This window comes from Larimichthys crocea, chromosome XV (genome assembly GCF_000972845.2).
Source record: "Larimichthys crocea isolate SSNF chromosome XV, L_crocea_2.0, whole genome shotgun sequence".
Classification (NCBI taxonomy): Eukaryota; Metazoa; Chordata; class Actinopteri; family Sciaenidae; genus Larimichthys; species Larimichthys crocea.
In genome coordinates, this window is record NC_040025.1 from 4709608 (window position 1) to 4726559 (window position 16952).

The 16952-nt window shown below is 42.4% G+C and overlaps 1 protein-coding gene and 5 non-coding genes across 7 annotated transcripts; all 6 read left to right on the plus strand.

Annotated features, from left to right (window-relative positions):
- Positions 1-385: 385 nt before the first annotated feature.
- Positions 386-7142, plus strand: LOC113747784 (uncharacterized). Of its 2 annotated transcripts, XM_027288978.1 has the most exons (7): positions 393-524; positions 703-908; positions 2661-2866; positions 3316-3481; positions 4300-4764; positions 4852-4918; positions 6012-7142. In XM_027288978.1, the coding sequence occupies exons 2-7, from the start codon at positions 887-889 to the stop codon at positions 6175-6177; spliced, it is 1092 nt and encodes a 363-aa protein (XP_027144779.1). In that variant the 5' UTR covers positions 393-524; positions 703-886; the 3' UTR covers positions 6178-7142. The 2 variants fall into 2 exon arrangements, with proteins under 2 accessions (XP_027144780.1, XP_027144779.1); XM_027288979.1 differs by lacking the exon at positions 703-908 and having other exon boundaries at positions 386-524.
- A 4216-nt stretch (positions 7143-11358) lies between these two features.
- LOC113747790 (5S ribosomal RNA) lies at positions 11359-11477 on the plus strand. The gene has a single exon (XR_003463893.1). It is a non-coding gene; the product is annotated as a 5S ribosomal RNA (ribosomal RNA).
- A 2118-nt stretch (positions 11478-13595) lies between these two features.
- LOC113747799 (5S ribosomal RNA) lies at positions 13596-13714 on the plus strand. The gene has a single exon (XR_003463899.1). It is a non-coding gene; the product is annotated as a 5S ribosomal RNA (ribosomal RNA).
- Positions 13715-14240: 526 nt separating this feature from the next.
- On the plus strand, positions 14241-14359 carry LOC113747806 (5S ribosomal RNA). The gene has a single exon (XR_003463906.1). It is a non-coding gene; the product is annotated as a 5S ribosomal RNA (ribosomal RNA).
- A 525-nt stretch (positions 14360-14884) lies between these two features.
- LOC113747807 (5S ribosomal RNA) lies at positions 14885-15003 on the plus strand. The gene has a single exon (XR_003463907.1). It is a non-coding gene; the product is annotated as a 5S ribosomal RNA (ribosomal RNA).
- A 531-nt stretch (positions 15004-15534) lies between these two features.
- LOC113747808 (5S ribosomal RNA) lies at positions 15535-15653 on the plus strand. The gene has a single exon (XR_003463908.1). It is a non-coding gene; the product is annotated as a 5S ribosomal RNA (ribosomal RNA).
- Positions 15654-16952: the final 1299 nt, after the last annotated feature.

A 16952-nucleotide genomic window follows, 5' to 3' on the forward strand; every position in this document is an offset into this window, starting at 1 on the left:
TAGTAGCTGTAAACACTCAGCATTAGAAAAATACATACGTTGGTTTGGTGCTTACATAAGGAGTAAACATTTATAATCATCACTTTAAAAGTTACATACGTTGTTTTTGGTGCCTGTTTGTTTCCCAGATATATTAGTGTGTGTGTGAATGGGTGTATAAGAGGCATTAACTTAAAGAACTTTGTAGAAAGGCGCTTTATGAAGTTCAGTCCATTTCCTTGTATTAGTTTACGGGCAGATCTGCCACATCCAATATGGCGGCGACGTCGACGTACGATTCAGCGCTCAATGCGGCGTCTATGTCTATATGTCCATAGACATATATACATGTATATATGTCTATGTATATGTCTATGTAGGAACCTTCCTGACTGAGTGGAATGGCCCGGAAGTGTTAAGGTAGCCGCCATGAAAAGAGCTATTCGAATATTCAAACTGTTGTTAAGGAAAGGAGCTTCAATGCTTCCTTTAATATCTCATTTAGCGTAGGATACACCGGACCACCCTTTACGAAAAGAAAGGAGGTAAGGCAATTCCTTGCGGCAGCGACAAAAAAAAAAATAAAAAATCGACGCGCTGTTCAGCCATTCACAAACAGAAAACATTAATTTATTTAAACAGTGTGTAGACTGTAGCAGAGAGAGCATGTGACTATGGACATACGTGTTGACGTTGTTGTTGACCGTGGAACTGCTTTCTCAGATGCGCGTTTTGTAGTCCATCTTCTGAATTTTGTAGTTTCACCACGATAATATTCGCCGTCGCATCATGACGTGGTTTGGAAAGGACTTCGGAGCTAATAATTTTGACGGTACCCATGGTGTGGCCTGTTCTAACTGAAACAACACCATAAACAACACCATAGCTACCAGGATGCCCATGCTGCATGGGTGTAACTGACCTGTTGAGTAAGTGTGTGCAGACAATCCCATGTCACTAATGCATCATAGTCCCTCCTTCAATACTGTACCTCTGCAGCAACATTTTCTCACTCATTCAGTTATACTGAACTCCCAGTCTGTGCATGCATAGAAAAAGTTTACATTCATGCACAGCATAGTCTGTCTGTAGATGATACGGTATCTAGAGTGCATCACAGATTTAATAACTAAACTAAAATAATATGCTCTTTAACCATGGGCTGGGTTCTTCACACTTCCTCCACCGACATGGATTTCTAAAATGCCTCTTTTATCATGTGATCAGGTAAGCCGGTTGGTATGTACCTTTGTACATTTAAAAAGTTAGAAACAAAGAATATAGATGCTGAATTAAGTCTTTTATCAGCATTAAATGTCAGTGACAGTAGATTGTGTTTGCAATTTAAATGTAGAATCTACTTTCCTCTTGAACATGATCTTAACAGGGATTACGCCACCTAAATAAATTGTGTCTGGCACAACATAGCTACCAACACGCCCATGCTGCAAGGGTGTACTGACCTGTTGAGTAAGTTTATGCAGACAGTCCCATGCCACTAATGCATTCGTAGCTACACACAGTAAGCGCATGTTACTACCATACCACTACCATATGCAGATTTAACTTATTACTGACCTAGAGCAAGCAAAGTAACTTTATTTATATAGCACAGTTCATATACTAAGGCATTTATATACAGTTTATGGACAGTTTAACATAAGAATTGAGACAGTGACAAGTGCTTCTCTTAAAGCAACACTGTGTAACTTTACCACAAAATAACATCCATTTCGTTGCTGCATTTCAAACCGTTCTCATTCCCAGCTCATCAAATACCGACGTTTTGTGATGCCCCTCAGTGGCAACAGCTGCTTATTGTCCATGATAACAGCGGGATTTCTGGCAGCTACTAAGGCGGCTGGACTGGAATATATTGTAAAGGTTAGATTGTACAGGTTAAAGGGAGAGTAGTGAATGACACAATTTATCATTTTAATTTGAGAGACAAGATAAAGACTACAGACTTGTTAATCCTGAGTCAGTAAGATGATCCGAGTTAATGATTCAGATGAATTGTGATCCATACATCACTAATTATTTACATATTGACAGGAATAATAACAGGCTTATATCAAACATAAAATATTTTCAGAGAGCGGTCTGTGTACCACTTGACTCTCCTAACTAAACAAATGTTAGATTTTTTTCTTCCCTCTTAGTCCATGTAAAGTAAGAATAAATATGTGCCAAAGAATAAAGTGTTATCAACCACCCAGCCAAATTTAAATGATTAACAATATTGACACATTAATGAAGTAGGTGTTTATAATCGGATTAAAATGAATTCTCAGCTCCAGGCGTGTACAGGGCGTATCCTCTGAATATGCTGAAGCCACACCCACTCGATTGTCAGATGAGTTCAGAAAATGACATGACTAACTCTAAAACACTCTGCGTGAAATTAATTAATCTCTCTCTCTCTGCTAGGGGAGCAGAGGTATGCTCAGTACCCCCAGATAGGCCGAGAGGCAGATATGCATTTATCTATCTTTTGTCTAGACATGCATACTGAAATCAGTGTTAAGTACATACTGCATATTATATTTCATATTACAGTAGTGGAAATGGAATTCTATGCACACAAAAAAAGCACGTTATATTTGATGTTTTTTTGCTCATTTGTGTAATCATCTCACAAACGTGAAATCATCCCTGCATGTTTCATTTTTATTTTGCAGAAATGACAAAGCCAAAAACAAAGCCGTGCCTTTCCTGCCAGGCTAAGAACACATCTAGCCTGAAGACCTGCAGTGGATGTCTGGGCAGTCTAGAGTCCAAGCAGAAGTTAAAAAACAAACAAGCAGAGCTAAAAAACAGCAACTGGGCCGCATCAGTAAAAAAGAACCGCAATTCCAGCAGGATTCTTAATTCTGCCCAGCTGTCGGTAAGTTTACGTAGCTCGTATGGCCTACCAGACAATTATTTATTTATCACAGTTGTCAGTGTTTCCTTGTAAATTGTTAAATCAAAACTATCAAGATAGGTATATCTTGATAGTTTGTTTTGTTGAGCTTGTTTCTTGAGTTGGCTGGAAGTTATTTAATGGGGATTATGACCAGAATGTTAATGCTTGAGTAATTGTAATTATTTTATTTTAACTATCTATGACAACAAAGAAGTGAAGCTTTAGTGTTTGTTATGCATGGGGTGACATAAAAATGGGATTGAGGATTTTCTTAAAACTAAGAAAAAAACGAATTTAACATTATTTATGTTGTTGCACTTCTCGACCTTTAGCCTGGCCTATACATGCCTATGCTGCTACTACTATACTACCACTACTGTTTGTCGAAACAGTCTGACTGCATAGATTTTTCTTTGTCGTTCCCACAGGTCTCAAAACTGCATGTCCTGAACTACAAGCCCATTTTATTTCTGTGCCACCATAATCGGAAAGGCCAAATTGTGAGCGACATTATCCATCATGTTGAGCCGGCAGAAGGGGTTGTACAGGAGATCCTCACGAAAATGAGAAAGCTGTATGAACACCTGCTGAGAAGTAAGATGTTTGTTTAACCTTTGTGTCTGGCATGGACACTTTTGTCCAATTCTGATTTTAATTTTGTGACTATTTCAGATTAGTTTTAGCAAGAGCCTTGAAAACTGGTAAAGGTCACTGAGAATCACTGAGATGCTCAGTGATCTCCTCATCGGCTTAGCGATAACGAAGAAGAGGTAGTGGAGGAGAATGAAGACACCCCACCCCCCCAGGAGGAGGAAGATGAGCAGCAGCAGCTAAATGGTCAACTTGTTGTGCGAGTGCAATACCCCGGCCAAAAGCAGCAGGCCGAGATATGCCTCCATTTCCAACTGGGTCACATCTCGCCATCTCGGCTTGGTGCGGTTCCCATGCGAGTTGGTCATTTGGTGGACATGTTCAACTAGGTCAGGAGTCATAAGGAGGTCCCACGCTGACCTCGGGTCCTCGGTGGAGGCAAGCGACATTGCCTGGGAAAAACCAGAGTGTCTCTTCGTGATGGGCCAACCACTGATGGCCATCTCTTACTGTCCATTTAGCTTGGTCGGGCTGCTGCTGCTCATCTTCCTGCTCCTGCTCCTCCTCCGAGCTGGACTCTTGGGGGGGATTGTTAATTGTAATAATTTTCACACCATACTTGATAAGGCTCTCCAAGACTGCCTGGTATAACAGGTACATAATGTAAACATGTTATCAATATGGACACCAAGATCCTCATAAGAGCATATCTGATTACAGTGACATTTACTATGTGCTGTAAAGTAAAGCAGTGTCATCAGAGAATTTAACTTTTAAGTTGTCCGGTTTTAAATTGATATTTACTATTAAATATTTTGCAGAATTACTATCTCCACCTTCAGAAACAGCTGCAGGTGAAAAGGGGACACCAGCAGCTGGACCAGTCTCAGTGATGGAGGAAAATGAGGAATATGGACCAGATTCTGTGAAGGAGGAAAATGAGGAATATGGACCAGATTTAGTGAAGGAGGAAAATGAGGAATATGGACAAGTCTCAGTGATGGAGGAAAATGAGACTGAATATATTCTTCATATAGAGCCTGTACCAACGTCTTCCCTTTCTCAGTCTCCCTCAACCTCTTCTGCGTCTCTGCTGCCTCCTGGCATCCCTCCTGTCTCCTTAACTCCTTTATTGTCCAGTCAAGCTCCTCCCCACACCCCTGTATCTCCTCTACCTCCCTCAAATTTCAGTGCACCTCTCTGCACCTCCATCCAGCAGCCACCTTCTTCCCCCCCGGGGTCAGACGTCACAACCCTACCAAAGCCAAAAAAATGGAAAATTAAAGGTTAGATTTAGTGATCAAGTTTATATTTTTTACATCTACAATTTTACAGACTTCATGTAATATTTTATATGTAATTTTTTTTTTTAGAATCCAGTCAACACTGTACACGGAAACTTTTTCTGTATGAAAGCGTTGAGGACAGGAGAGTCCTAATGTAAGTCATTTCCCTTTTATTCCTCTTGGTGTACGAATGTTACGAATGTTAACATTTTAAAACAACAGACATGGGAATAATCGTATCAAGATATTTTTATTTTTATATTGAAGTTATTATTATTTTTTTTAATTCCATTATCAGTTCATCTTGATTCCCTGTTCAAGTTTTCCAGCCATTCCGTTGTATTCCAGTTTTGACTGCTACTTGGTTTTCTTGGACCTTGCCTCTTTAATTGACTTAGAACTTAGGCTGCTACTATATGAGCCTGCTTGCTAGTTTGGACTGCCTTTCCCAGCTCTAACTGGCTATCCATGAGCTTTTGTACTTGCACTTTTGTGATAATAAACCACTGATCTGCACTAGTTCAGGTACTGAGTCTGCATTTGGCTCCTATTTCTCATGTACCTGGTTACCCCGCTTAGGCTGTGACAGACACCAAGGTTTTTGCAGCTATACACTGTCCACCACCTGTTGATATTAAGGGGAGTGTAGTTCCTCCACTATCATGTCATGAGTCTTTCTGATTTTCAGGAGGATCTTGTTGCCTTGACACCAGTGGGCCAGGTTCTCTATTCAGATAGGCCATTTCATTATCATGTTTATACAGGGAGTATAGCAGGGGACTCAAAACAAAGCCCTGGGGTGCTCAGTGTTAGGGATAAGGGGGGATGAGATGTGCAAGCAGGTGGTAAGCAAACTGAATTGGCCCAGTTTGCTGGGTAGTGAGGAGCAGATGTAATCCTTGTCAAGCACTTCATCGCTACAGTTCCACTGGGCAACAGTCAATCAGGCGGTCGGTTTCCTCGTCCTCCTGACATTACACTCAGAAAGAAAGATAGATCCAGTAACCTCTGCTTTAGCTGTTTCTTGCTTGTTGGCTGTTGATGGCCTCAAAGCAAGCATGGTTTAGCTTGTACTGTATGCTGGCAGTACATATATTGTACCTTGCTGTGATAGCTTTTTGGAAACTGATTAATTATATAATACATTGAGCTATTCTATAGTGCACATATTTAACAGTTCCTTTATGTATGCAATTCTTGTGTATTTCTTAACTAATTGTGTTGTTTGTTTGTGTCATGCCCTTCAGGAAGCCTGCACAAAATAATGCACAGCTGTACGCCAGCCCACCACAGGTCACAGAGTTGGCGCTACAAGTTCCAAGTTCAACTTGTTCAAGTCCAACCATCCTTCCATTATCTGTAACCGCTTCTCCTCATCAGGGTCATGGTGGGGCTGGAGCCTATCCCAGCTGACTCTGGGCGAGAGGCGGGTACACTCTAGAGAAGTCGCTAGTTCATGACAGGGCACATAGAGACAAACAACCATTCACACTCACATTCACATTCTCATATACATCATCACAACTACAAAAGTGATATTTTACTACATGTTAAGTAATCCCCATCCAGCTGTATGGGATGATTGTGGTAAGCAGTAATGTGTGTGAGAACCTAAAGAAAGGAAGTTTACAACAGTAGTTCATATTTATATTTCTGCTTCTTTAATATGTCACCTGTCATGTTTATATGCACTGACAATTGTACATTAGGAGTTTATTTTATACATACAGTATATATTCATCAGTAGACTGGCATCCAAATGTTGACCAGACCTCATCCTAACCCCTCTTCTCCTAAATCACTGTTGATGCTGAACTTTACCCAAAACAGTAATTTAAAAAAAATCACACTAAACAAAGAACTGATTAACTTTTTATTTTATCTCTTTTTTATTATTATTAATTGTAGCTCAATGTATGACACACACTCAGTCCTCATCAGAAGTGCTGAAATCACTGTCAGCTGCATCATCTCTGATTTCCTGGGAGTCTATGTCCAGGAGTTGTTCATGGATCAGGATTCTCCTGTAACAGTCTTTCACTTTTAGCATTTGAGCTACAGTAATAATAGGTTTAGTGTGTTTTTTAGGCATAGGCAATGGAGTCTCTTTCGTGGATCATCTAACTTAAAATTGTACTAGTAAATGTACCTGATTACTTTCCATCACAGGCTGGGTAAACTGTGATAATGTCTAAAGCTTGTTGTTATTTTCTATTGTTTTGACCCTTTATTATCCTAATTGTTTACAACTTACTGACAACCTGTGACTGTAAGAGCCATTCTTCCTACCTTGGAGATGATGAAGGTGTAATGTTGAAACTTTGCGTTTTTGCCTTCTGGTCAGTGATCCTGACAAAATATTAAAGTTTTTTTTCGTGGCCTTTTTTCAAGCTTTTATTTTGATAGAGACCACAGAAGAGTGACAGGGAGGTGGGGAGAGAGAGAGATGGGGAATGACATGTGGGAAAGAGCCACAGGTCGGATTCAAATCCTGGGCTTCCGCAGCAAGGACTGAGCCTTCACACATGGGGTGGCTGCTCTACCAACTGAGCTGCTCTACCAAAAGTGTCTGAAGTTACCAGCCAATCAGAATTTCCACTAGCCACATTTTTTCCGTGCAAAAAAGACAGATTATGAGAGCAAATTAATTCATTCATTTATTCATTCATTTTATTAACTAAAGCTTTAATTTAATCTTACAATGAAGTTGGGAACTTAAGTACATACAAAAATTATCCTAACATTTCATTACTCATTAACCCTTACATACTATTCAGGGTCTAATATGACAATTATTTTGTACATAACAATAAAATAAAAACATTAAAACTCAACTCAATTTCCACAGAGCACCTCGAGCGGGTGGAAGCCAGACACAGAAAAAGCAAAGAGAAGCTGGTGGATTTTCAAAATAAAATACCCCGTGCACACTGCGGTCGTAAAAACAGACAAAAGCGAAACTAATTAACTTACAGATGTAGAAGCATGTTTAGAAAAACATACACTGGGAAAATGTCCAAAAATGTCCAAATCTGAGCAAGTAAACAAAGTCTGGCGGGCTAAGCGCACGCTTCTGAAACACCAAATACGCCACGCACCGGGAAGCCTGTTTGACCAGTGAGAGCACGCGCTGTGCGGGTTCCCGTGGAAACCGCGATCACGCGTCCCGCGAAGTAGATGGTGAAGTGCCTCATTTATCACCGGCTGGCTAGTGAGTTTTTTTTTATACACGCCAAAATGTATTTTCACCCGCATTCGGCGGGTTGGCGGGTGTTAATTTAGAGTCCCCACGCAGGTTACTGGAGTCTACTCCGCCAGAAGGTGGCGCATACACCCCTGTTTTATTAACTTAGAAGACACTCGCTCTTCCTTTTCTTCCGGTGGAGACATTGCCAGAAAGCGCCAAAGACTGGTATGAAAATATCCTCTGAGGGATAGAAACTCATAATATCCCATACCAACTAAATAAATAAATAATACATTTAAATACTTACCGTATATTGTTTGTTCATTAGGTTGAAAGCTGTGAGAGAGAGAGAGAGTCGAGCTGCACGAATTCGCGCCCTCACCGAGATAGCTCTGGTAAGGATGCTAACGCTAACTGTGCTAGCGCCATTATGCCGTTTTGGACTCTTCTTATTTAAATTCTTACAAAAACCAGTCGGAGTTGTGACGCTAATGTTTGGTGTTTGGTATCACAGACACGGATTCAGATTGTTTTATGTGGTTGTAAATGTTTATAAAAGATCGCTAATCGCGCTAGCCGCATGCTAATCGCTAGCAAGTTAGTCACCTCGGTAACAGTTGCTTAGCAGCGTTCACCTTGTCAAAGGTGACATTATACTCTGTTTTGTAATTTAATTGAGGGACTATTTACCCTCTTGTTTCTCATAAGTAAGATGATGGTGATTTAGTTTATTTAATTGCCAGTATACATGTTTGATGTAGATAATGAGAAATAGAAGTTAATCTTACCTGGTAATAGAGTGAATATATTCAAATGTTTGATTAAAATGTGATGATTTGAAATGTTATTAAGATGCATAAATAGACTTAAAAGTAGGGATGGGCCGATACTGATGTTTAAAATAACCACTTGGCCGATGACGATGTTTTTGATGCTCTACATCATAAAAAAACGTTTTGCTTTGTTTCTCATGCACACAGTACACTAGAACGGCCAAGGCGATCTCATAGACGTTTGGATTTTTCTTTTGTAAATAACCTAGTATACATTAAAACTACATGTCTCTCAGTCCATGACTTTTCAATATTTTAATATATGTGTTTGATGGCTTCTAAAGCTTACAACGTATTAAAATGAAACAAACTTGATTTCTGAGCATTTATACTTCGGACGCCAATCTGTATAAAAACGACAGTTATAGACCACCGTATCCAGCTGTGGTCACAGAAATTAATACAATGTTTTCATTTCATTTTCTCACTTGTAATGTGTTCATACTATCACATTTATTCTTAGCGGTATATGTGAATCGTGTGTGAGTGAGCGTGCATGTGCGAGCGAGAGGCCCAGGTAGCGATGATCCCTACTTCCCTACTTAAAAGGTTGAAAACATAAATGCTGTATGCTGTGAGAGGGAAATACATGATTGAGTGATTGATTGATTGAATGATTGTCCATTGGAATTGACCTATCTTAAGTGATGTGATGTGTATCTATTCATTTACATTACGATTAGAATATTTATATCCTTTACAAATGGTTATTACTTGATTTGAGATTTGAATGATGGAGATAAATTGATTGGATTTAAACAGAAATTAGGCAATAGCGACTAATGCATTTTGTACTGTTTGCATAGATTGTTTTTTTTTTTATGAGAGAGACCTTCTGAACCTGAACCTGACCCTGACGGTCAGTGGTGAGCCAACCACAGAAGTCATCAGTGACCAAACCAAGAGCCTGGTGTGGCCAGCCGTGGCATCTTTGGACCCATCACCATCCCATTTCTTCGTTTAGAATCCAGATAAGATCACACATAACCTACCCGGGTAGTGAAAAGAACATACATACTTCAAGACACACACACGCACACACACATCACAAACTATCATGGACTCAAGGAAGCAGCTTTACTTTCTTTAAATTCTGCTGAGGGACAATTTTGAAGTTATTTATTTTTGGGCCCCATTATCGTGCGTCTCTGCACTCAGGAAGCCGGCTTAGATAGACAGGGAGTTTAAATGATTGTTTATAACTTTGTACAATATTATATATATATCTTAAACTTACCTGTTTTGTGTTCTCTGTTCACTGCTGACCGTTTATTATTTTAGGCTCCGTAGTCGTACCTCGAGTTCTGATATTAGCCAGTTTTAAGTCATAATTGACTAAATTAGTTATCGGTTGCAGTTATCTGGAGACATCGGTTGCATAGTGGTGTTAATTGGAATACAGAAACAGAGACTACAACATGATCAGGTGGTGCAGGTGTTTTAGAGTTTGACAGCTGTTGGGGTGAAAGAGCTGCAGAGCGCACCGGCTTTTGCTTCAAGTGCTCATTCATTGCAGTGGTACTGCTGTGATAAGCCATTTCTATCTTGCAGAGCCCACATACCACAACATTGTTGGGTCTTTGCCTGAAATATCCCCACACTTTAGATGAGCGTGGCCGAGTTTTGTTCGCTGCAGCTTCTCCTCCATCTCTGTTTTTGTGTTGTGAGTAAAGTCCGAGGTGTAGAGGGGTGAGTAAGGAAGGGGGAGAGCACCGTACCCTGAAGGGCACCTGTGCTGCAGAGCACCACTTTAGACACACCGTGATGGAGCCTCACAAACTGAGGTCTGTTGGTGAGATAGTCTGTTGTCCATGCAGCCAGGTGTTGGTCAGCACCACGGTAGAGACACCGTGATGGAGCCTCACAAACTGAGGTCTGTTGGTGAGATAGTCTGTTGTCCATGCAGCCAGGTGTTGGTCCGCTCCCACATTTTCCATATTCACTCTGAGCAGTGACGGCTGGATAGTGTTAAAAGCACTGGAGAAGTCAAAAAACATGACCCTCACAGGTCTGGGCCTGGTTAGTACTTGGATGGGAGACCGCTGGGAATACCAGGTGCGTAGCTTTTTCACTTTTCTACATCGTCAATTATACAAAGATAGTTATTCTACCTGCTCCCAACTGTTATTTAAGATGATGAATGCTGCTACCACAGTGAATGTGGCTTTGAAAAAAAACAGCTGTCAAAGACGATTTTACGATGTTAAATCAATGTTAAACATCAATTCAGATCATGAAAGCATTTGAAGAGCTGCAAAAAGTGTTTGGGGGCGTATCACATTCAATGCATCAGAGATGAACAAACACACCCGATACAGTGTCAACACAAAAGTATTAATTAGAATTCAATCAACGCACAATGAAGACCATTTTAGGTAACAAAATGGTTAAATAGGAAAAAGAATTTTAAAAAGCAGCCCAAGACCACTTCCTGTTCAGAGGCGTAATGTTAGTACAATTGTACTTCTGTAACCAGAGCTTCCTGTTCACAACTTTTAAAGATATAATATTTCCAAACATATCAGAGGGCGATGATGGGCATGTATAAATGGTGCATTTGTCCACATTGCTCTCGCTTACGGCCATACCACCCTGAACACGCCCGATCTCGTCCGATCTCGGAAGCTAAGCAGGGTCGGGCCTGGTTAGTACTTGGATGGGAGACCGCCTGGGAATACCAGGTGCTGTAAGCTTTTTCTTTTTCACTTGTTCAAACCTGCAGAGGGTGCTGCTGCTTCTTTGCTGGACATGACGAGGCTGGAGGGAATGTGGCATTCAATCAGCAATGCTACAATTTTATCATTGATCACACTGAAAACATCATATGATCATGTTCTATACACATGATCAGGTGGTGCACGTGTTGTACAGTTTGACAGCAGGGGGATGAAAGAGTGACGAACCTCTCCTTCTTACAGGGTGGGTGTAACAGTCTGCTGCTGAAGGAGCTGCTCAGGGACCCCACAGTGTCATGTGGGGGGTGAGATGTTTTTTCCATGATTGATGTCAGCTTAGCTAACATCCTTCTCTCCCCCACTTCCTCTATGGAGTCCGGAATGATCAGTCCAGGACAGAGCTCGTTCTCCTAATCAGTCTATTGAGTCTGCTCCTGTCCCTGTCCGTGCTGCCCCCTCTCCGGCAGACCGCAGCATACAAGATGGCTGAAGCCACCACAGAGCCATAAAAAGTCCTGAGGAGAGCCCTGCACACTCCGAAGGACATCAGCCCCCTTAGCAGATGGAGTCGACTCTGGCCCTTCTTGTAGAGAGCATGGCTGTTGTCAGTCCAGTCCAATTTATTGTTGGGGGAACACCCAGGATTTGTAGCTCTCCACCACTCTATGTCCAGTCCCTGGATGTTCACCGGTGTGAAGTGAGATGTTTTCCTTCTGAAGTTAATGGTCATCTCCTCCGTCTTGCCGGTGTTTAACAGAAGCTGGTTGAGCTCACACCAGCTGATTAAGTCCCTGATGACCATCCTGTATTCCAGTTTGTTCCCCTTCAGAAACACATCCAACAACGGCTGTGTCATCGGAGAACTTCTGGAGTTGGCAGTGGGTGGTGTTGTGAGTAAAGTCCGAGGTGTAGAGGGGTGAGTAAGGAAGGGGGAGAGCACCGTACCCTGAAGGGCACCTGTGCTGCAGAGCACACTTAGACACACCGTGATGGAGCCTCACAAACTGAGGTCTGTTGGTGAGTAGTCTGTTGTCCATGCAGCCAGTGTTGGTCAGCACCACTGACACCGGGAGGAGCTCACAAACTGAGGTCTGTTGGTGAGATAGTCTGTTGTCCATGCAGCCAGGTGTTGGTCCGCTCCCACATTTTCCATATTCACTCTGAGCAGTGACGGCTGGATAGTGTTAAAAGCACTGGAGAAGTCAAAAACCATGACCCTCACAGTGCTCCCGCTGTCCTCCAGGTGTAGCAGTGATCTGTGCAGCAGGTAGATTACTGCGTCGCCCACCCCAATCCCAGGCCAGTAAGCAAACTGCAGGGGGTCCAGCTGAGTGCCCACCAGGGGTCGCAGGTGTCTCAGTATGATCCTCTCCATGGTCTCCATCAGGTGTGAAGTCAAGGCAACAGGCCTGAAGTGGTCAGGCTCCTTGGGTACCGGGACCACACAGGAGGTCTTCCACAAGGCAGGGACTTTCTCCAGGCTCAGGCTCAGGTTGAACAAATGCCTGACCATGTTGGCCCACACCACAGAGCTGGTCTGCACAGTCCTTGGGCAGTCTTGGGCTGATGCCGTCCGGGTTGGGGACCACTGCTCTAAATGACTAGAGTCAGTATGTTTCTTTTTGAAATTTGCATTGATGGACCGGGCCGCCTGTTTGTGTTTAGCTCTGTGTGTTTTGATCCGGCTTAATAACTACACGGCTCATGATGAAGCTCCGGGTTGCCAGATATGAAGCGTACTACAGCCATGGAAGCAAATAAAGTGGATCAACGTTAGAACGCTAGATTCCGCCTGACCTAAGAAGCTCCATGAGCAGACACGTGGCAACACACGGTAAATATTGGAGATGATTTAAAAGATGAAGACACTTAGAAGCCAAAAGGACCCAGGGTGTCTGTTTGTTTTTTGTCCGTGGGTTTCCACCCGATTTCCTCTGTGAATCAAAAAATATCTCCACCATCATCGTCCCTCTCTGTTTAATATCATGGACGCTGTAAGATTGTGTCGTGACAGAGATCCTGACCTGCAGTGCATCGTGGAAAGTGACAAAGACATTGTAAAAGTTGCCAACCTACAAACATATCAGAGGGTGATGAGGGGCGTGTATAAATAGTACATTTGTCCATTTTGCTCTCGCTTACGGCCATACCACCCTGAACACGCCCGATCTCGTCCGATCTCGGAAGCTAAGCAGGGTCGGGCCTGGTTAGTACTTGGATGGGAGACCGCCTGGGAATACCAGGTGCTGTAAGCTTTTTCACTTTTCTACATCGTCAATTATACAAAGATAGTTATTCTACCTGCTCCCAACTGTTATTTAAGATGATGAATGCTGCTACAACAGTGAATGTGAGCTTTGAAAAAACAGCTGTCAAAGACAAGACAATCATTTACTGATGTTAATTGTTAACATTCAATTCAGATCATGAAACGCATTTGAAGAGCTGCATAAATAATGTTGTGTTGGGGCTGTATTCACATTCAATGCATTTCAGAGATGAATCAACACACCTCTGATACAGTGTCAACTACTAAAGTTACTAAATTGATTCAATCAAAGCACAATGAAGACATTTTAGGTAACAAAATGGTTAAATTGGTAAAAAGAATCCTTAAAAGCAGCAACAAGACCACTTCCTTCAGGAAGGTAATGATGTTTGTACAATTGTACTTCTTAACCAGAGCTTCCTGTTCACAACTTTTAAAGATATAATATTTCCAAACATATCAGAGGGCGATGATGGGCATGTATAAATGGTGCATTTGTCCACATTGCTCTCGCTTACGGCCATACCACCCTGAACACGCCCGATCTCGTCCGATCTCGGAAGCTAAGCAGGGTCGGGCCTGGTTAGTACTTGGATGGGAGACCGCCTGGGAATACCAGGTGCTGTAAGCTTTTTCACTTTTCTACATCGTCAATATACAAAGATAGTTATTCTGACCTGCTCCCAATTATTAAGATGTAGATGCTGCTACAACAGTGAATGTGAGCTTTGAAAAAAACAGCTGTCAAAGACTGATTTACTTGATGTTAAATCAATGTTAAACATTCAATTCAGATCATGAAACGCATTTGAAGAGCTGCATAAATAATGTTGTGTTGGGGCTGTATTCACATTCAATGCATTTCAGAGATGAATCAACACACCTCTGATACAGTGTCAACTACTAAAAGTTACTAAATTAGAATTCAATCAAAGCACAATGAAGACCATTTTAGGTAACAAAATGGTTAAATAGGTAAAAAGAATCTTAAAAAGCAGCAACAAGAACCACTCCTGTTCAGAGAAGCGTAATGTATTGTACAATTGTACTTCTGTAACCAGAGCTTCCTGTTCACAACTTTTAAAGATATAATATTTCCAAACATATCAGAGGGGATGAGGGCATGTATAAATGGTCATTTGTCCATTTTGCTCTCGCTTACGGCCATACCACCCTGAACACGCCCGATCTCGTCCGATCTCGGAAGCTAAGCAGGGTCGGGCCTGGTTAGTACTTGGATGGGAGACCGCCTGGGAATACCAGGTGCTGTAAGCTTTTTCACTTTTCTACATCGTCAATTATACAAAGATAGTTATTCTACCTGCTCCCAACTGTTATTTAAGATGATGAATGCTGCTACAACAGTGAATGTGAGCTTTGAAAAAACAGCTGTCAAAGACTGATTTACTGATGTTAAATCAATGTTAAACATTCAATTCAGATCATGAAACGCATTTGAAGAGCTGCATAAATAATGTTGTGTTGGGGCTGTATTCACATTCAATGCATTTCAGAGATGAATCAACACACCTCTGATACAGTGTCAACTACTAAAAGTTACTAAATTAGAATTCAATCAAAGCACAATGAAGACCATTTTAGGTAACAAAATGGTTAAATAGGTAAAAAGAATCTTAAAAAGCAGCAACAAGACCACTTCCTGTTCAGAGAAGCGTAATGTATTGTACAATTGTACTTCTGTAACCAGAGCTTCCTGTTCACAACTTTTAAAGATATAATATTTCCAAACATATCAGAGGGCGATGATGGGCATGTATAAATGGTGCATTTGTCCACATTGCTCTCGCTTACGGCCATACCACCCTGAACACGCCCGATCTCGTCCGATCTCGGAAGCTAAGCAGGGTCGGGCCTGGTTAGTACTTGGATGGGAGACCGCCTGGGAATACCAGGTGCTGTAAGCTTTTTTTTTTCACTCTTGTTCACACCCTGCAGAGGGTGCTGCTGCTTCTTTGCTGGAGACATGACGAGGCTGGAGGGAACTGTGGCATTCAATCAGCAATGCTACAATTTTATCATTTGATCAACTGAAACATCTATATGATCATGTTCTATACAACATGATCAGGTGGTGCACGTGTTGTACAGTTTGACAGCAGTTGGGATGAAAGAGCTGCAGAACCTCTCCTTCTTACAGGGTGGGTGTAACAGTCTGCTGCTGAAGGAGCTGCTCAGGGACCCCACAGTGTCATGTGGGGGGTGAGATGTTTTTTCCATGATTGATGTCAGCTTAGCTAACATCCTTCTCTCCCCCACTTCCTCTATGGAGTCCGGAATGATCAGTCCAGGACAGAGCTCGTTCTCCTAATCAGTCTATTGAGTCTGCTCCTGTCCCTGTCCGTGCTGCCCCCTCTCCGGCAGACCGCAGCATACAAGATGGCTGAAGCCACCACAGAGCCATAAAAAGTCCTGAGGAGAGCCCTGCACACTCCGAAGGACATCAGCCCCCTTAGCAGATGGAGTCGACTCTGGCCCTTCTTGTAGAGAGCATGGCTGTTGTCAGTCCAGTCCAATTTATTGTTGAGGGGAACACCCAGGAATTTGTAGCTCTCCACCACCTCTATGTCCAGTCCCTGGATGTTCACCGGTGTGAAGTGAGATGTTTTCCTTCTGAAGTTAATGGTCATCTCCTCCGTCTTGCCGGTGTTTAACAGAAGCTGGTTGAGCTCACACCAGCTGATTAAGTCCCTGATGACCATCCTGTATTCCAGTTTGTTCCCCTTCAGAAACACATCCAACAACGGCTGTGTCATCGGAGAACTTCTGGAGTTGGCAGTGGGTGGTGTTGTGAGTAAAGTCCGAGGTGTAGAGGGGTGAGTAAGGAAGGGGGAGAGCACCGTACCCTGAAGGGCACCTGTGCTGCAGAGCACCACGTTAGACACACCGTGATGGAGCCTCACAAACTGAGGTCTGTTGGTGAGATAGTCTGTTGTCCATGCAGCCAGGTGTTGGTCAGCACCACATTAGACACACCGGGATGGAGCCTCACAAACTGAGGTCTGTTGGTGAGATAGTCTGTTGTCCATGCAGCCAGGTGTTGGTCCGCTCCCACATTTTCCATATCACTCGGGCAGTGACGGCTGGATAGTGTTAAAAGCACTGGAGAAGTCAAAAAACATGACCCTCACAGTGCTCCGGTCCTCCGGTGTAGCAGTGATCTGTGCAGCAGGTAGATTACTGCGTCGCCCACCCCAACCAGGCCA